Genomic DNA, 21,099 nt, shown 5'->3' on the forward strand with positions numbered 1-21,099 from the left:
GATTTAAAAAGAAGCCATCAGGGATTTGTAATTGTGTTTTGTGTTATTTTATCGCTCTCACTGCTGCAGCAAACCATTTCGGATTACAATTACCCACTTTTCTTAAATATGTGTACTGTACAACTGGAGGAAAAAAATACCAGGTTATTAAACAATGAGATTAATCTGAAGTAAAATTACGATCTGACCGCGAAACTGGTTGAAACTAAAATCTGCAGCGTATACCAGTACAACTTGACAGTGGAAATGGCCATTCAAAACAGCTATAAGTCACGTGACCTAGACCCATGATGTGATGGTGTTACTATGTAATGACATTTTGAGATGAATACTAACTGATGCTTCACAGTGCAATACTTACATCAGAGGCTCTAACCAGATCAATCGAGCAATGGTTCCATGCATCCTCCTTTGTCTTCATGAGCTGAAGTTCTGTCTGGAGGCTCTTGGCTGCCAGTTCAACCAACCTGAATAAAGAGCAGACCTCTACTCACTAGGGTGTGGTCCAAAGGTTTAGTCTGATTTTATCAGTGAAAAAAGCTTCACTCACCTGGAAGCCCTGATCTTATAAGCTTCAACTAGACTGGACAGATCTTTGAGATTCACTGTAGAGTTTCGGGCAGACACCTGTTGAGGCTGTAGCCGCTGTTGGGACATCTCATTCAAGTATGATACCATGCCACTGACCTTTTGGCCAGCACTGGCTTGCGTATAGCTCTTCAGTAAGTACCTATGAACAGCAGAACACAGACAGACTGGTGTGTGATGTCTAAGGTCAAAAGAACATAATAAACAAGCATTTGATGAAAGACCAAAACTGGAAAAAAAAAAACAAAATGTAAGAACAACCGGCTTGAAAGAAATCTCTGTATGTTACCTAGCAGTCTGCAGCATCATAACCGTATTTTCACCCTCATAGGTGCAAGTTGGAGTAAAATTCACGTAAATACTAGGAAGACTGCTGCAATGTGAGTAACCATGGCCACCACAGGACATGCGGCAAACCTCAATGCCAGCACTAGCCACCCAAGTGGTGAAAGCTTTAAGCCCAGCAGACAGTGCATGCAGCTGTGGAAGAAGAATGAGAAACTCATTCAGGCAGAGGGTAACATTCCTTTAGTCAGAGTAGTGGCTTGTCTAGAAATCTGCCTAATCCAACATGGTTAAAAGTGAACCATAACACTCTTACCTCTGGAAGCTCACTGAAATCTCCCAAATTGATATCCCCAGTGATGCGATGGTACGTCTGTCTCATGTACTGACCCACAAAGTGGAAAGCATACGCAGTAGCCAAAAGAGGTAACAGTTTGAACTGCTGGGTCTGGTAGTCAAGGATCTGTGGCTCAGGCTCCCTGCAAAACACAAGGATTGCTCAAAGTTCGAAGCCAATTTACACCATAAAACCCAGTCTACACAGCAGGCCTCAAACTCACCATGAGGAATGAGTGCCCTACATACAAGTAAACATATACTGAAACCTATTTTGACCCTTAAATGAGTATCATAAACAGAGTGGTTAACCTACAGGGGCCAAACACTGACATTTATAAGAGCTTTTCACAAAGAGGTCAGACTGAAAGGAATTCCCAGACTACTATTGGTGTAGGGTTGCCAGATTAGAAAATTAGAAATACGGGACATTCTTAAAATCTTTCTCTATATTACTATATATAAACAAATTTATACATGCCCAGAGACACAATTTAAAAACATAAAGCAAGGATTTTAATGGGCTATGTGGAAAACAAAAGTGAAATCATTTAATCATTATTTAATACAGACAACAGAGAAATATTATTATTTAATACAGGCAGTTAGAAAAAAAGTGAGCTGTGGCAAGTAGTAACAACACACTCTGTTGACAGTCACTGTATGTTGCAATGCTGATAAAGAACTGCATAGCAGCACGGCTGGAGAGCAAAACGGTAAGAGTGTCGCTGTCCTCAGCCAACTAAAGCAACTGAACAAGCTGCAAACAGGCAGCAAACACGAGTTTCCTCGTTACCTTTGGGTTATTTTCATCAAGAGAATCTGAGAAAAGAAAGTATAATTACTTATAAAGTTACAACTAAGTAACGTAAGAAGGTAGTAAAAATGTACTTTTATTACGAAATTTGAAAATGAACTGTGCCCTGTGGTGGGCCGGCACCCTGCCCAGGGTTTGTTTCCTGCCTTGCGTCCTGTGTTGGCTGGGATTGGCTCCGGCAAACCCCACGTGACCATGTAGTTAGGATATAGTGGGTTGGATGATGGATTGATGGATGAAAATGAACTAAAAAAAAGGGACATTTGGGTGTCCCTGAAAGGTCAGTATGGGACAGGGAATAAAATGATCAAATATGGGACATGTCCCGTTTATAAGGGACTTCTGGCAACCCTATATCGGTGTTGTGTAAAAATAGAGCTCCACACTGACCACTGCAATAGCATTAAACAACAGGATGATTTTACATTGTTTTTATTTCATTTTATTTATTTATTTATTTTTATTTTTTTTTTAAAAGAAGATACTTTCCTTTTTATCTTCAGTGTATGGGGAATAGAATTTTGCTCAGGAGGGAAGTGAATTGAGGACTGCCCAAAATGTGTATTACAACTTACCACCAATTATAACTGACTTGAAACAATGAGTTTTACTGTTTGTACATCCATCCATTATCCAACCCGCTATATCCTAACTACAGGGTCGCAGGGGTCTGCTAGAGCCAATCCCAGCCAACACAGGGCGCAAGGCAGGAAACAAACCCTGGGCAGGGCGCCAGCCCACCTCAGGGCACACACACACACACCCCATGCACTCACCAGGGACAATTTCGAATCACCAATGCACCTAACCTGCATGTCTTTGGACTGTGGAAAAGAAACCCAACCAGACACGGGGAGAACATGCAAACTCCACGCAGGGAAGACCCAGGAAGCAAACCCGGGTCTCCTAACTGCGAGGTGCCATGGGTGCTACCTACTGCGCCACCGTGCCACCTTTTACTGTTTATTCAAAAGAAAAAAAAAATAGTAAAGATAGTGGTACAGACAATAACCACAGAAGTCACAGGGATACAAATGCCTGTCCATAGTAGGAAAAAAAAAAAAAAAGTTATTAAATGCACTAAAATTTCATCCTCACAAACCCATCTCTGTATATATGCCCTGTATAAGAGGCGAGAGCACCTTGGGGACGGGCAATTAGCTGAATAAGACCAAACCGATCGTAGTGCGCCAAAAGCTGCCATGGATAAGGATGAAGACACTTCCCGTAAGTTTTATAAGGTCAGTCAATGACCCAATCAGGGTCTTCATTACACTCCTGATGTAGAAGCAACGCAAGACCACAGCTGCCTGGAAGAATGAACATCTAAAATACCAGGATGTATGGTATGGACTGCCACATCTTGATTTGCTTTCACTTTTTCATATTAGATTATAACCACTCTACATTCATGTAATGTATAAATATTGTCTATATGACACTCTTTATTTGTATGTTTATGTCAGGGCTGTCTCTTTAAACAGTACTGCCTATCAACATGGAGTTATAAGGAGAGGTTTCTGTGCAGACAGGAAATTGTTCCTTATTAGCCAAGTTTAAAGAATGTATGGAGAATAACAAAGAAGAGTGAAAAACAAACACACAGAATAGCCAGTGAAAGCCAGAGTGTGAATGAAAGAAATTCATGCGTAAAGAATTACCACTATATTTTCATTTGGTGAATTTCACACTAAAGTAGCCTTTGATGATGACAAGGATGCCCAATGCCAACTAAAGGGTAGAAGAGCACTTCTGATGGGCAGAGAAGTATATTCAAGTATGCGCCTCCTGAGCAAGGAACTGGGTGATCTATTTTAAAGGCCATTTATCTTGATCCTGCAAAGTACTGGAAAGTACAATAAAAGTGTTATTGGGGACTGATGTTATATGTATACTTCAATCAATTAATTAATGGGTTTGCATGATGTATTTTGTTTATCAAATGCTTGTAGTATTTTGGAATGTGTATTCATAATAGGACATCAGGTTAAACTTTCTAGCATTAAACTCTTTTGTCACTGCTATTTTTACTGAGTTAATGTGTGTGTTCTAGACGTTTGAGAGATATATAATTTTGGTCTTAGCCCTTAAAAAAATATTAGTAAACAAAATTACACCTTGGCTTCTTGACGGCACTGTCTCAAACTGGGTCTCTGGTTGAGCTGCACAATTCTCTGAATACCTTTCATTGCTGTAGCTGGTACTAAGGGGTGATCGATCTTCACACTTTAAAGGATGTGACTGATTGATTACATAGCAAGTTTGATTAGTTAACTCATTATGTACTAAAATTATCTACAGGTGTTGAAGCTACAAAGAGCCTCTTTTGTGCATATATACTGTGATGTGTGGGTCACAGACTTTCACAAGAGACACGGCGTCCAGGTTTCCAAGAAAATCCGCTTTATTGACGTGAAGACAGGAACAGTTTAAAGCATTTTTATTCAAAAAGTAGCTGACACTTCAGCACTCAAACACACAGCAAGCAAACAGTGACGCTGACAATCTTTTCTGTTTTAGCTCCCTTCTTTAGATTAAAAGAACAAATAGTCTCCTCCACCAAACAGGTTCAACAGCTACCAGTTTTAAAGGTTTCCCACATCGAGCAATATGTGACAGACAGAAGTGAGCTTGCAGCTGAACCAGCGCGCATATATTGTATTAATACCAGTAATGGCGTGCAGGATGATAACATGCAGTGAATACACTTGACTTGAGCATTCCTAGTTTTCATTCTCTTTCTCTGTACGTTTAGCATTCGTTCGCTCAGAGGTTAATGCACTTGCTGCTTCCTGAGCAGCTCTTCTTTTCTGCACCCTAGCGGCCTGCTTCTCTTCTTTCGTCAGCATCTTTTTGCGTTAATACTGATTAAGTTAGTGTTTGTGTTGCAATTACCTTGTAAGTTTTATTTAATTTTTCACATAATCTGGCAATTAAGTCTTCAATCTGCCTCAAGAATGATTTAAGATATGAAGAGGTAGGGGTAGTTATGGCAGTGGTGGTAGGGATGAGAACAGCGCCCATACGCATGCAGCGAGAGTTGATTCTACAATATAATAAAACACACCCCGAAAGTGATTTAAAATCCTGGATAAACGGACAGCCATGGTAGCGTATATATATGTACCCATGTACGACACGCGTTATGATTGTATGGGAAGCGTTTAGAGAGAGAGAGCGCGAGCAAGCGAGCCCAAGCAGAAGAAGTAAACATTACAGAATTACATTTCCTCTTGTATGACACGCACCTGATTTTCTAATGCTAATTTGAGAGAAAAAATGTGCGCGTGGTACATGCATAAATACTGTAATATTATATATATATATATATATATATTTTAAAATAAACCCGATTTAAAGCGTGATGATAAAGCGTAAAGATGGATGAGCCTCTGTTCTGTTTGTAGGGTCCAAAACACCCACATTCCTTCTTTCCACATTTACACGCATTGTGTTTCCAGCCAGGTGCTCTTTAGCTGTCAGCCTTAGCAAACACACAAGCCCACCCCTACAACTTAAGACAAAAATCAAACCTGCGCCAGCCCAACGCAGGGCTCTATCTATCTATTATATAAAAAAGTTTGGTTCGAGACATGATCATCTCAGGCAGCCACTTTGAAGTCCTGCGAGACTACTTGCATGTCACGCCCCACTTACAATTTCTCTGAGACATTTTAACATCTCAGGAGAGAAGGAAGTGAAACAAAAAGGACAGCTGCTGTACAGGCTCTTAAATGATCATCGCGCAATGCGACATGCAGAACACGCAGCTCGGTAGCAGCAGCTGCAAGCCAACAGCAGATTCGTCCGTACCCCCTTAGCGTGCGTTCAGTATATCTATACTAATAAAAGGCAAAGCCTTCACTCACTCACTCATCACCAATTCTCCAACTTCCCGTGTAGGTAGAAGGCTGAAATTTGGCAGGCTCATTCCTTACAGCTTACTTACAAAGGTTGGGCAGGTTTCATTTCGAAATTCTACACGTAATGGTCATAACTGGAACCTACTTTTACATCTATATACTATAATAGACTTCTGCTCGATGTCCGTGGGAGGCGTAATTTAGTGCCGGCCCATATAAGGCCGTCCGTCAGCAGCAATCCAATAGAAACACTGCCGCTAAAAATTCATGGGTGAAGGACTGTGCTTATGCAGAGGAAGATGAGATGGTCAGGGTGGTGTTTGGCACAAACTCGGCGAAACTGCGAGAGAAACTTTTAAGTGCCGGGTCTTAGCTAACATTAAATACAGCCGTGGACATCGCATGAGATGGCACCAGCACAGCTGGAAACCTTCGATGCATGTACACTGAGCGGCTCACGTGAACTGACGCAGTGCACAAATAAAAAGCAACAGTTCCAAAGAGTGCTGAACAAAAACCGAATTACACAATTGAGAAGGCAGCAAAAAAATATGAAGCATGTGATACATACAAGCATATTCATAAGTGCAGCTACTGCGGAAACAAAGCACACGGTGGAAAAAGTGAAAGATAGATATATATATATACACAGAGAGAGAGAGAGAGAGAGAGAAACACATACTGTTTATATATTATCAACCTATTATTCTTGTTGTTTTTGGTATTGTTACTATGCCTGAAAGCTCAATTGACATTAGCTTACCCAGGGCGTAACTCAGACTGACGACGGACAGCACTGTAACGGATGGCAATGATGCATGCTTTCGATATCGCCTTTGCAGACTCCCCAACAATCATAGAACGGATGAACACCATGGTACCGTATGTCAGCTTATCACTTGGAGGCTTTATGTATCTTCCATCTGGCTCCACCTAGACAGCAAGAAAAGAAAAGAATCACATTATTAAGACACTAGGAACTTTGCATCCAAAGCAAGCCTGGGTGATTGCAAAGGTCTCCCGAAAGGTCACTGTGACCACTTAGCTGCTTGTCAACTGGATCCTGGTTTGGACTTGGCTGGAATCCATTTGCCAACAGAAGTGCCTTCCCAATTATCCCACCCATTTACCTTAGCATACTTCATCAGCATATTTTCTCTTGGGATGCGGACATTCTCCAGCTTCAGAAACCCATTGTCTATCTCATCAAAACCAAACTTAGGTCCAATGTCTCCAACCACGACACCTAAGAAAGGCAGTTTAAATAAAACCCTCACTATTGACGATTAAATATCAAGTTAAAAGGCCAAGGATCAATAGTGTCACTCACCTGGCAAAGGCTCATGGGTTCCCATTGCCCGGATGGGCACAATAAAAGCGTGGAGGCCATGGTACTGGCCTTGTGTGTATAGTTGCGCCAGGACAATTGCATGGTTTGATGTCTTCCCCACTGGTGTGGAAGAAAGCAGGATGGCATGAATAACAAGGAGCTCTACATGGCTACCAAAAAGGCTTGGCCCTACATGAAGGAACACTCACATCCACCAGGCCACCACTTGATGGAGCTGACAGTTGGACTGTTGAGTACAAACTCCTGAGTTGCAGGGTCAAAGGTTGCTGTAGTCTCAAGTGCCCGGATGTGCGTGCCTAAAAAAAAGACAAGTTGTATTTTTGCAGAACACAGATTTCCTAGACACAGTGTGATCAAGAAATTTAGATTTCATACCTGATGCATCACCAAATGTGAGAAAAGAAGGAAATGGCAGTGGGCAAGACAGAAGCTTACCTGTTCATTTTTCAATCCAATTTCAGAATTCAGCTGCCAAATGAGAACTTGAGCGATAGCTCTGGGCCAGCTCAATAGTACATCTCATAAGGTGGGATCCCCACAGCATGTATAGCAGCTGGGAGTACTACACTCTAAGAATATATCAATATGAATACTGTCCATGTGTGGAAAACATGAAATAAATGCCACATGAAAAGACAGCAGTCAAAGAGAGGCCTGTATCAATTTCTCCATGAAATGCAGAATGCGTGACGCAGGCTTCCCAACACCTTTTACAAGCAGCCTGCAAATTGGTACGTTACCATGGCCAATTTCAGTCTGAGCGTAGGTGCCAATGATCTCCAGGTTCCAGGCTGGCATGAAGAAGGTATCCTGCTGCTCAGGCGAGGCCTGGTTCAGCAGTGTGGGTAGAAACATCCCCAGGTGGAGGTCCAGGGGCTCTGGGCGCCCTCGGTGTACACAGCTGCAGAGGAGTTAAAACAGCAGCAAGGAGGTAGAGATCAGCAAGTTAGTATGAGCCCCTCATGCAAATTATTACAAATCAAGAGGCAGTGCAGCACGGGAAGAATGTGATTGCTGACAGGTTGGTTTTGATATGCTCACTACTGTAGAGAACCTGCTGCCCTCTTCAGCCATGCGACATAGTCATCTTATTATTCATTTCCCACAGGCGTGCTCACCTTGGGGGTCATTCAGATGTTATTCCATACAGGAGAAACCACCACCAATTACAGGATCCACCAATTACAGGATCCACCAATTACATCAGTCTACCTACTAAGCTGCCATCCACTCTGGTCAGATCATGGATATCAATTACGGAGGCGTCTTGTTTAGTTAGACAGAGGGTGATCATCAGAAAACAGAAGTAGAAAGCCAAAAATGCAATGTGTTCATAATTTGTTCTAGAATGAAAGCAGCTGAATTGGTCAGAAATTTCTAAACATTTCTCTCCATGCTCTTTGTACCATGATTAGGAGGCATTCAAAGAGGTCAAATATGTCAGAAAGTCACTAGGGACCAACCCAAATGTGGAGACAAACCCACATACACAGAAACTTGTGCAAGTAGATATTCAAATAGATATACACCCAACTCAAATAGGCACACTAATGAGTGCCATCATTGGCCAACTATATCCATCCATCCATCATCAACACCACTTAATCCAGTTCAGAGTCCTGGGGCTAAACCCTATACCAACAGTATCAAATACAACAGAGGAAGCATCCAGTTCATCGCAGGACACACTCATGTACACTACCAGATTCATTTAATTAGGGCCAATGTACATGCCATCAAATAATCAGACATAGTGCTCAAAATTACAAGCCATAGCAATATGGGATGAATGTGTAGACACCATGCTAGCAACCACCAGACCAGGATTCAAACCCAGGACTCTTGAGCTGTGAATGTTATACACTGTGGCACCATGGATGGATGCTCATGTAGCCAACTAACCCACACCCTTCTCCCCAACAATACTGCCCAAATATCAGCATGCCAAGCCAGGCAGTGGCACACTGACCATGCCCCATCTCTGTCTGTGCATATGTGCCAATGACTTGGAAAGACAGTGCCAGGGGAAGCCACTTGTCCATCTGAGCAGGTGTGCAGAGGCTCTTCAAGGTTGGAAGGAACATGGCGAAATGGAGACCAATAGCTTCTGGGTGGCTTCCACTTGCAATGCTGGAGAGGGCAGACAGACAAACATGGCTATCAGGGACAGCCACTTAAAAGGACACAGATTTGAGCATATATTCTCAAAGATCAAAAAAAAAAAACACCCTTACAAATTTGAGATAAATCCATTTCCTTACTCTCTTTAACTTAAAGTCAGCAATTTCAAAAGAAGCAGGGGAGAGTAGTATTAAAAGATGGCTGTTTCTGAAGAGAAAGATCACTGCACCAGAACATAACCTGCTAGCTTCATGACTTCTGGTATCAAGCTGCATTAGTCCTTCTCCTCATTCTGTTTCTTACATAATTTGTCCACTGTGATGCAGTAAATCAAGGGGCATAAACACAAGTGTCTCTAACCTTTTGACCACTTAGAAGAAAATAAATGACTGACTCTTGCTTGTTAAACAGACAAAAGGGCATTGTGGCAAAGACCAGGAGGCAGGTCCCTGGGAGTGTCTTTTTCATAGCCTCACGTGACCATGATAAGCCTGAAGCTCTGTGTCACCATGACATCCGCTGAATTACATGAGCCTCTGCACCTCAGCTTGGCCTTGAAATTCAACTACTGATAATATGGGCACATAATGTTTCCAACTCCCATAGTCACCAAAACAGCTCAGCAAATTTACATATACCGAAGAGAAAGTCAAATATAAATAGAGAACAACACCCATGGAGGGACTGAAATGGAGCCAAAATGATACCCCAAAAGTACTGTGGCAGTATCTGTATGTGAATACACAACAGTACAGATCCAGATCAATTTGATGCTGTAAATCCCCAAATCCAAAACACTTGAGACGGTATACTGTGAAACAGGTGAGGCAATCAGGTCCTAGATTCTAGAAAAGGCTTAGTCCTTAAAGAGCAAGGATGGATCACCAATTTGCCAACAGATGCTTTAGCGAATAATTCAGCACTTTGAGAACAATACAGAGTGCAGAAAATAACTAAAAGATTCATAGGAATCTGGTCAGGTATAAAGGGCAAGAACGAAAATCACTTCTGAATGTTTATGATATGTGGTCGCTCGCATGTTACCGTCTTAAAACCATCCTTCATCTGTAATGGATATTATGACTTGCGTTTGGGAATATTTCAGTAAATCACACCATTCACCATTGCATCCACAGATGCAAGTTTTATTATGCAAAGCTGAAGCCATACATCAACACTGTTGAGAAGTGCCGTGGACACAAGGGATTTGTGTTTTGTGGATAACATTTCAAAAAGATTTGGCAAAAACAGCCATCATGTTCTTAAGGCCAAAGCAAAAAAGGACCATCCAAGATGTTATCAGCATCAGGTCCAAAAGCCAGCATCTGTCATGGTATGGGAGTGTGTCAGTGCCTACGGCATGGGCAACTTGAACGTCTGTTAATGCAGAAAGATATACGTACAAAGTTTTATACTCCAAAAAGTGTTTTCCTGAAGGGTAATGCAGAGAAGTAAAAGAGCAAGAAGGTGCATGCGAAGTCATCAGACTTGCTCAGCGTGAATGTGGATTAGCTTTCTCTGAATTGACACTCTTTGATCCAGATCCAAAATGTGCCCACAGAGTCGAATTCCTCTGTTTTTATTTAAAGTGTTGAAAACCAAACATTTCTGCCTTTACAAACAGAATTTCCATCCATCCCAATGTTTTCCATGTCTATTTCAATGTCTCCCAAATTCTAACCAGTCTATCAGCCAGCCAACCAGCCATCACACACCTTCTCCTGCCACATAACCTCTTCTCCCTTTGTACGCACCACTTGTAATAGTAGATCTCTTCGGGGTCTGAGATGCCATACTCCCTCATCTTCATGATCATCAGGGCACTTTTCTTCACTGCTGCTTCATAGCGTTCACTGCGGGAGAGGAAGTTTGCGTCTTCATGGCAAAAGTCGGGGTCACCAATCACCAACGATTCTAAAAGAGCAAGGGAAAGACGGGCAAGTGAAGGGATATTACAAGAACCGCTCACACAAAAACACAGAGAAAAGAATTTGGTCCTTACGGATCTTCTCTAGGTCACAGTTGTGGAAATTTTAAAGAAGCAATTCATAAATTTATCACCTGTTTACTCAATGTGAACCATTTGTTCTAGTCTTGTCAGTATGAATACAGCAGCTCCTCAAGGCTGTGCTCATTCCCCCTTACTACGTATGCAAGTGAACTGAAACACAACAATGATTGGTGCTTCCTTATCAAGTATGCTAATGACTCCATACATATCTGTGGAGGATGAAAGCCATGACTTAAATCAAGAGGACCGTATAGGAAATTAGTGCAATAAGAACTCTCCTAGTCTGAATGTCAGGAAGACTAAGGGCTCATTTATACTTCACGCTCAGAATGCATATGCGCACTCATCATGGCTGCCACACGTTCCCAGTGTTTATTTGACACGTCCTCTGTGCAGGTCCTCAGAAATTAACGTGATGTGTGTGTGAGTTGCAGTACCAGCAAAAAAAATAAATAAATGCAAATTATCGCCAATATACTAATAACCCAATAGTGCTTCACTCACTCAGAATATGGAACATGTGTAGGAAGCATTTTAAGATACCGAATCTTTTATCTGTGGCACCTCTGCACAAGAGCTACCATTTTCAACCCTCGCAAACATATGCAGTTTTTAATGTCTGGCTAACATTTGGAATTAAATCACTTAGAGACCTGTACACAGACAACGTCTTTGCATCCTACAACAATTATAGTCTAAATTTAACTTTCCAGCAACACATTTTTTTCCACTATCTTCAAATTAGAAACTTTGTTAAACAGAACCTGCCAGATTTTCCTCACCTCTCACCTCCCTCTATGCTGAAAAAAATATTGATCAGTTTCAAGGACTTAGACAGCATTTCTGCAGTATATTAAACCATTTTACTGTCCCTCCCTTTCAAAGATCCAAGAGGACACTGGGAAAAAGATCTCTTAATCAACGTATCAGAAAAGGAGTGGAAGGTAGCAATGCAGAGAATTCACTCGAGCTCCATATGCACAAAGCATACAATTATTCAATTCAAAATTATATAATCGAGCACATCTGTCTCGCTAAGAATTGTCCAAAATGTTTCCAGGGCAAGATCCAACCTGTGAACGCTGCAATCAAGTTCCAGCCTCACTGGATCACATGTTTTGGGCCTGCACCAAATTAACATCATTCTGGACCAAACTTTTTAAATGCCTTTCAGACAGCCTTGGAGTCACAATCCCTCCTAAAACCACTAACAGCTGTGTTTGGTGTTCTTCAAGATGGGCTTAAAGTGGAGAAGGACAAACAAACTGTGATTGCCTTCACTACACTACTGGCACGCAGACATCTTGCTCAACTGGAAGAATCCTAATTCTCCTCTTTTAAGTCAGTAGGTAACTGATGTTTTATATTATTTGAAATTGGAAAAAATCAAATTCTCACTTAGAGGATCTGTGCAGAAATGTTTCGAAACCTGGCAGGATCTAATCAATAACATTTTAGAATAAGCTCTTAAAGCACTGAGGAAGCAGATTCTCTCCCTATTCCTTTTTTTCTTCTTCTCCATTCATCTATGTTCACTTATTAATTTATCTACAGTATTTACTTATTTTTACTAGGTTTAAGTTTTATTCTGCTGCCCATGCTCTCTTTTTCAGGGGTGAGGGTTGATTTGTTTTCAATCCTATTCTTGTAAAATTGATCTATGTGTATGGAACGTTGTGATATTTCAATAAAACCAATAAAATTAAAAAAAAAGTCTGGGGGTCCGGTGTGATAAAAGTTGGAACGTGACGTCAGAGTCTCTAGTTACTATCTACATGTGACAAAAAGCCGCTTCGAGGTTCCTACTGGATTGATGTGCGAGCTTTGATGTTTGGATGGTTCGATGTGGTGAAGCAAAATGCCGACATACAGATGCATTTGTGGTGCTTTTATATTCAAGCGTAACATATTCCCGATTGCAATGACACAATACATTTTAAAAGTCTCACATACCATCTTTTGTGCAGTCTTTTTTTTTTTTTCTGGGGCTTCCTCCTGACCTGACAGCAGCGCAGAGCAGCGATGAGCAGCGATCACCACACAGTACACATTAAATGTATGATATTCCAACTCTCTGCACATTTAGAATCCTTAGATTTATACTTGTATGTATGTTACATTTCACAGATAAATTGTTAAATTTCATTTAAATATGAATGGTATAAATAATTACACACATGGGGGTGACACGGTGGCGGAGCGGTAGCACTGCTGTCTCGCAGGGTGTCACGTCGCTGGTGTACCCTACCTGGACTTTACATGTTTTCCTGCCGGGTTTCCACAGTGTGCTCCGGTTTCCTTCTAAAGATATGCAGATTTGGTGACACTAAAATGACGCTAGTGTGTATGCGAGTGCTTGTATTTACCTTGCGATGAGCTGATGTCCTGTCTAGGGATTGTTTCTGCCTCGTACTCAATGCTTGCTGGAAAGGACACATCCCTGGACTGATGGATTTAAGCATTAAAAATCATTCTGCGGTAAGGTGTCATCGGAATTTAATGGGTACTCCAGGCAATTCACAACACAGCGAAGCTGAACCTGTTCTCACCACGATAATATCTCGTACTGCCACCTGGTGGAATCTTCCAGATTTACGTAAAGTATGCACACAAGTATAAACAGTAAAATGCTTGCGTGAAGTATAAACCTGGACTAAGAAATGAAAAATAACTTTAAAAGCGATGTCACATTAAGCGACTTTTCTAGCAGTCGTATACATCATTTACATAATCTTAGTGAGTCGGAGAGAGTCGCTGGCACGCCGATGTGATTTCAGTCTCCTAATGTGACATAATCCAACGACTTACTGTGATAAAACAAAAAAGGATTGACTGTTTCTTTAGTTGTAGGGGCAGGCTTTGTGTGCATGACAGCTGACAAACAATGAATGTTCACCCATAAGAACAATGCTTATAATGCAGTGATGAGAAATAAGGAACACTGGTGCTTTGAACCTCACAAACACAAAAAGCTTGTCTGTCTGTCGTCTTGAGTTTTATGTACTTAAACAGAATGGAGAAAAGAAAAACAGACTGAGTGGATAAAAACTGCAGCAGAACTCGCCATACCTGTTAACATGTTACCTTTTTGTACAGCACAGGCTCCAAATGGCAGCACTTGATTGGCTGTCACAAAGAGAAGCTGGAAAGTTGGGACTCTGTTAGTAAAGTGCGCATGGGCATTGATTTTTAGTCATTCAAACTGATGTGGGCTGGGAATGAGATCAATGACTGCGGTCCGCAAATCTCACATACCCCATGACTAGAGGACACAGTAATGTTACATCAGTTTAAGAGGTGGAAATAGTAATATTTATCCATCACTATTTTGGAGGATGAGGCAGAAATAGTGACTTAATATACATAATTAGAAACTGCCCCAGATAATAAACTTAATTGGAATATTAATATGAAACACATACATTCTAAAGGCAATCATCGTTTATTGCTCCTCCATAAACTCAAGGGGTGGGCAATATCCATTCTGGAGGGCCGCAATGGTTGCAGGTTTTTGTTCCAACCCAAGTGTTTAATTGGACACCAATCCTTACCAATCTCAGACATTATTTCATTTTATGGCTTCTTGGTCTGAGATGTTAGGTTCTTACAATGCAGATTTGTATCTTTCTAACGAGATCATCCAAATGTTTTGAAGCTTAAAACTGATCATTTTCAGTCTGTCCCTTTTTTTGCTTAAGTGTTCTATTGAACTAAATAGTGAATGATGAATCTACACAGGCGTAAATGGAAACAAGTTAGACGGAGAACTGCTGGCTGCTTTGTCATTTTCATCTTATTGGTAATACGAAGCCATTTAAAACCGCTAATGCAATTATTGGGGGGTTAGACGACCTTAACAAGCCAGACCACTAAAATAAAGCCTAAAAATGTCACTTGCGCGATAAGTGCTTCATCGGCAATAATTGATTCTCATTAAGAAACTGGATTGGAATAAAAACCTGCAGCCACTGTGGCCCTCCAGGACTGCGATTGAGGACCTCTGTGTAAAACCCATCAATTTGTTTTGTATTCCATCCAAAAAACCCTCAACAACCTCTGATAACATCAGATCTTCAAAGCTTCTAACTGCTGTTGGCCATCTTTCTTAATACAGGGGGTCCTCGAGTTATGACACAGTTCCGTTCCTACAATAGTGATGTAACCCGAATTTTGGTTTAAGTCGAAACACACCCTATCCTCAATCACTTACCTATCCTAACACATTTGCAAAATCATAATCTAGAACATAAAAACACAACTAAGCCACAGAAAAAGGACATAAATATACTGTACTGTACTAACATAAAAAATGAGTGTAAAAAAAAAAAAATCCTTACCTTTATGCCTTCTGATCTATTTACAATACAGTATCTGATTTCACTTCCATCGTGATGTGTTTCCTCTTCTTCGAAGCACTAGCATCTAAAGACTCTGACTTTCGTTTAGGAGCCATGATAAGAGCCAAAAAGTCACCAAACAAATCAACACAAACAGAACACATGTGCCCTCCGCAACCAAACTAATTTGCCAACTCCCTCACTCACTGCATATTCTTCCGCTACGCACAACCAAACTAGTTCGCCCACGTAGTCTGTAAGTATGACGCTAACGGGGGGAACTGGGCAGTCTAATGGTCTGGAATCCCTACAGATTTTATTTTTTTCTCCAGTCATCCGGAGTTTTTTTTTTTTTTTTCTGTCCACCCTGGCCATTGGACCTTACTCTTATTCTATGTTAATTAATGTTGATTTATTTTGTTTTTCTTACTGTGTCTTTTATTTTTCTATTCTTCATTATGTAAAGCACTTTGAGCTACTTTTTGTATGAAAATGTGCTATATAAATAAATGTTGTTGTTGTAAGCCGAAACACTTACGTCTCCCATTTTTGTACGTTTTTGTGGGAGTGACTGTCCATCCATCCATCCTCTTCTGCTTATCCGAGGTTGGGTCGCGGGGGCAGCAGCTTAAGCAGAGAGGCCCAGACTTCCCTCTCCCCGGCCACTTCTTCCAGCTCTTCCGGGAGAATCCCAAGGCTTTCCCAGGCCAGCCGGGAGACATAGTCCCTCCAGCGTGTCCTGGGTCTTCCCCAGGGCCTCCTCCCGGTTGGACGTGCCCGGAACACCTCACCAGGGAGGCGTCCAGGAGGCATCCTGATCAGATGCCCGAGCCACCTCATCTGACTCCTCTCGATGCGGAGGAGCAGCGGCTCTACTCTGAGCCCCTCCCGGATGACTGAGCTTCTATCTTTAAGGGAAAGCCCAGACACCCTGCGGAGGAAACTCATTTCAGCTGGGAGTGACTGTTGTAAACTCAAAACGTTGTATGTCGAGACGTTGTAACCCGAGGAGCCCCTGTATACACTTTTCACATTCATATGTTGCAATCAGCCATAGAAGTGTTTATAAAGGTCAACTGTTCGCTGCCATTGTGGTTGGTGTCCCTGCTTTGCCAGATGTTCCCAGATGCCTGCACTACATTATGAGCTATAGCCATTTTCTGTCTTCCACCTACTCCTGTACCTTTTCTACAATAGTTAATTTCATTGTGTGATGTCCTCTCATAGACACCATTATTTTTGTCTTCATTGCATTTATCGTTAAACCTGCTTTATTCACCTGCTTGATTTACTTGATCTGCTAAGTTCTTGTGAATCACATTCAGAGGTAGCTATCAACACAGTATCAGCCACATATCTCAAATTGTTAATGATATTTTCTTCAATTTTAAATCCTTTCTTGTATCCCTTTTGTGCACAAAGATTAAAAAGGTAAAGGGAGGTAATATACCCCAGCCTCATATCACACTTAATTCTGTTTCTCTCGCTAACAAACTGATCACTGCATGCTGCCTTCAATATAACTGAAAAACGAGTTTAATAATATGTGCAGGAAAACCAATCTCTGACATTACAATCCAGAGAGGATTACATGACACTGCATCTGAAGAAAACAGAAGTATTAACGGAGTACTGGATTTTCTTGCTTTCTCTGCTCTTATGTTTACTATTGGGTCTCTTGTTCTTTGCCTGAATTGAAAACCTGCTAGCTCCACAGAAACTTCAACCTCCATTTATATCTTTAGGCTGCTCATAAATCACTGATAAGAGTATCTTGCTAGCATAAAAAAGTTAAATCAATCTGTAACTGAAGCAGTCTGACAAATCACCTTTTTTCAGAAGTGGTATCAATACCAATTGTGTCTAATTAATTGGATACTGTCCTACTTCCCATACATTTAAGGTTGATGAAGAATGTCAATCATATGGTCTCCTCCAAATTTTATATAACTCCACTGGTATGTTGTCATGCCCTGGTGCTTTCCCACTATTTTAATTTTTTGATCACTTCTTCGATTTCTGATCTCACTGGTGGAGTTTCTGTTTCCACCTCTCCATCTGCGTAATTTCAATCATCATCCATTTCTGCAGCACTGATGTTCCCCTGAGAGCTTGTATACATCTCCTCATTATTGGTTTTCTGTCTCTTCATCACTGTGTCCTGCTCAGTGAGCAAAGTGCCATCTAGATCTTTGATATTAGTAGTCACTTTCACCCTAGATTGTGCAAGTTTCTTGACCATTTTAAAGAATCCATTCATATTACCTTGTTGATCTTGCTTCTCAAGCTCATTGCATAATTATAAAATGTTTCTTGCCATCACAACCTGCTATTTGAACTTCTTAGTGCAGCCTCTTATTTTCATTTGTTGTTGGTAAACTATTTTTTCTGCTTTACATTTGTTCAATGATGCTACTGTTGAATATATCCAGATGTTTTTCATATTAGATTAGATATACTTTAGTGATGCCTAAGGGGAAATGCAAAACTGCCTACTGCAGCAAAAGTAAAAACACAAAAATATAAAATACACAGATGTCGACTCAAAGTAGAATGTAAGACAATAGATTTAAAGTATATAATAAACACATATTATGCTAAAATAACTACAGTGAATTGCAGCTTGCACTCTTCTAGCAGAAGTGAAGGACTGGGCATTAGGAGGAAGCACTGAAGTGCCTAATGTCCACAATGAGTAAAGGTCCTCTTTTTTATTGCACCGCGCAGTTATGAGCCTTTGGCTTAGAGTACTCCCAGAAATCACCTCCTGGAGGGCATAGGCAGCAGAATTGTTCATGATGGCATCCAACTTTGCCACCATCGATCCTCTTGTCCACAGTGTCAAGAGTCTGTCATGTGATGGAGCTGGCCTTACGGAGAAGTTTGTTAAGGCATTTCGCATCACCTGAACTCAAGTTGCTTCCTCAAGAGACCACTATATGGAATACTACACTGACTGAAATGGACTAGCAAAACTTTTCCGGCAGCTTGCTGCACACGTCAAAAGACCCGGGTCTCCTAGGGGAGTACAGTCTAGTCTGGTCATTCTTGTATACAGAGAAGTTGTGTTCTCAGTTCATTCTATACTGCTGTTCATATGGACCATCAAGTACTTGTAGCTCTGCACCACCTCCATGATTGGTCTCAGAGACTCCTTGACGCACTAGAAATCCACAACTCTTTAGTCTTAAGGTTAAGCTGCAGGCTGTCCACCTTGCACCACAAAACAAAGTCCTCCACATATCTCTTGTACTCCAACTCGTCTCCATTATTAATACAACCAATGATGGAAATGCTGTCTGAAAACTTCTGTAGATGGCACAAACTAGTATTATACTGTAAATCCGTTGATTCTTGTATATGTATCTAACATACAACCATTTTAGGTAAAAACGTACTAGAAGTTGGCAAAGAAACAAACAATGTAAATATTTTAGAATTTGCGTAAGTTTTAACCGGTCTTGTCTGTATTATTTTAATGTAACTGTTATTCAATCCAAATGATAATGCAAAATGAATGCTTTCTTGCAAAAATGTGATTAAACAGGAACATTGAACCTTGAAGCCTGTTCCTCACACTGATGTTTTAGTCCCCCCATTTGCTTGTTCCGTTAACAAGCAAAAAGGAGTTAAAAGGAGGTAAGGAGTGGGCGCGTGACACTAATGCCACCTGCCCGCAGTGGTCGATGCTGCTACAACTGACGGATCCACCTGACAAGGATTCTCGAACCTGCCGTAGTACAGATAGGCGCTCCAAAAAAGTCCTACACACGGCAGCACGAACGTGAATCTGACCAACACTGTTCATAATACATTATTTAGGCAGCTCATTCAAAACCTAGTGGAACAAAACCCGGGATTGCATTAATTTCCCCGTCAGCCATTGAAAAACCTTCACTGCACTGCCCAGGCCGAAGTGGACACAAACCCCCCTACGTCAAACCTTACCGATCTCTCTCCGCCGCCGAGTCCGCTCGGAGCCTCCGTCCAAGATGTGGGTCAGGAGTTCGGTGTTGAAGGTTGCAGCCTCACGCTCTTTCCGTAGGTCCGGATTCATGGTCGTTTTTTAAAGAAGGTAAGACAGTGCACCCCGTTCGGACTCGGCGGTTCTCAGCAATACCAGGAAAGGCGGCGCTTCAAATTGACGCGGAATAATAAACCTTCAGAAGGGCGGGCAGTAAGAGCGAGTATTCGTCTTGTGGGTGGTGTTTCACGTTGATGGACAAGCCGCGGACTATTCGAGCTCGACCTCATCTTGTGATTGGCAGGTGAGGTCATGCCAGTCGCGGTGAAACGTTACAAGAGAACTGGAGTGACTCGAGAGAAGTGTACTTTGCTCAAGGATAATGGTTGTTTATAGTGAGGACAAATTCTGCCACGACTTTTTTTATCAGTTACATCTCAGTTTCTGAATCGTTCAAAAAATAATGTACAACATTTGCAAGATGACACTCATAACGTGTCGTGTATCTCACTGAAGTTCCTGAGAATCTACACGTAGCAAATAGCGCCCTACGCTGTACTACTCATCACGTGATCGGGTATCACGTGACACTGTCCGATGGCAGGCTGTTTGGGCCAAAAGTGTTGTATATAATTACTTTAAAATAGAGGCGCTACGGACGTGGTTTCTCTCCAAGTTTCCTTTGGAACAGTCAGTACAGTAAGTATCGTTAAGCATCTCTGATGCGTCTTCTGTCAGTAATGAAACAATAGACAAACGTGTATGCCATGAATGCTCAATACTTTCCTTCGGATGGCCCAGGACACTTCAGTTCTGATGTGTCGACCTGTTTGTTGCCTTCGTAGTTTTACTACAGACTCACAGTTGGGCTGCTTCACAAATCCAGTTGCCAAAGTAGCATTAAAAAAAAATCCCGTAGAAGGTCGCTGCCGGCGCACTCCGGGTACAACGCAGGAAACGATCCGTTCATGCACTCATTGACACACAACCGCATTGTACTGGTTAGGCTGATGGACCAGTTTGTCTTTAGGGGTGTGGGCAAAAAGGCCACACAGACAAAGGGAGAACGTGGAAATTACAGACAGACAACAACCACATTGCTGGATGTGTGATGCAGCCCCAGTACCATGCACCACTGTGGCCCCTGCGAGTCAGGTCTGTCATATTTAAACACATTTTCAAGAATTGTGAGTATAGCTCCCTGTCTCACTTAATCTGGTTTGGTGGCACTATATTTGGCTATGTAAATGCACAATAATTTTATATTTGGGTGTGTAAGTGCACAGTAATGTTACAGTTTTTAACTCTTTTAGTAAGCTTTATATTGCTAGGTAGTGGTTGCTTGCATTTTGCAAGCCTTAAGGTTTCCTTATCTGTTACTAAACACTTCAGCATTCCTACACACAGCCTCTTTCTCGTGAATAAT

The 21,099-nt window shown here is 41.5% G+C and overlaps 1 protein-coding gene across 3 annotated transcripts; it reads right to left on the reverse strand.

The window, feature by feature from the left end:
* Nucleotides 1-328: 328 nt before the first annotated feature.
* On the reverse strand, nucleotides 329-20,010 carry acox1 (acyl-CoA oxidase 1, palmitoyl). Of its 3 annotated transcripts, none has more exons than XM_039742466.1 (11): nucleotides 19,658-20,010; nucleotides 11,116-11,275; nucleotides 9,210-9,370; nucleotides 7,429-7,536; nucleotides 7,220-7,339; nucleotides 7,020-7,135; nucleotides 6,653-6,822; nucleotides 1,190-1,352; nucleotides 878-1,068; nucleotides 551-730; nucleotides 329-467 (listed from the first exon to the last, which is right to left on the reverse strand). In XM_039742466.1, the coding sequence occupies exons 1-11, from the start codon at nucleotides 19,764-19,766 to the stop codon at nucleotides 344-346; spliced, it is 1,602 nt and encodes a 533-aa protein (XP_039598400.1). In that variant the 5' UTR covers nucleotides 19,767-20,010; the 3' UTR covers nucleotides 329-343. The 3 variants fall into 3 exon arrangements, with proteins under 3 accessions (XP_039598400.1, XP_039598399.1, XP_039598401.1); XM_039742465.1 differs by lacking the exon at nucleotides 9,210-9,370 and adding an exon at nucleotides 7,981-8,141 and having other exon boundaries at nucleotides 19,658-20,005; XM_039742467.1 differs by lacking the exons at nucleotides 11,116-11,275; nucleotides 19,658-20,010 and adding an exon at nucleotides 7,981-8,141 and having other exon boundaries at nucleotides 9,210-9,316.
* Nucleotides 20,011-21,099: the final 1,089 nt, after the last annotated feature.

Source organism: Polypterus senegalus, unplaced genomic scaffold, assembly GCF_016835505.1.
Source record: "Polypterus senegalus isolate Bchr_013 unplaced genomic scaffold, ASM1683550v1 scaffold_4038, whole genome shotgun sequence".
Lineage (NCBI taxonomy): Eukaryota > Metazoa > Chordata > Cladistia > Polypteriformes > Polypteridae > Polypterus > Polypterus senegalus.

Coding starts and splice junctions, on each gene's coding strand:
- acox1 (XM_039742466.1), bottom strand. CDS start 19,766: ATGAATCCGGACCTACGGAAAGAGCGTGAGGCTGCAACCTTCAACACC. Junction 7,340..7,428: donor CAAGTGGTGGCCTGGTGGAT/GTGAGTGTTCCT, acceptor CTTCCACACCAG/TGGGGAAGACATCAAACCAT. Junction 468..550: donor TATAAGATCAGGGCTTCCAG/GTGAGTGAAGCT, acceptor CTCTTTATTCAG/GTTGGTTGAACTGGCAGCCA.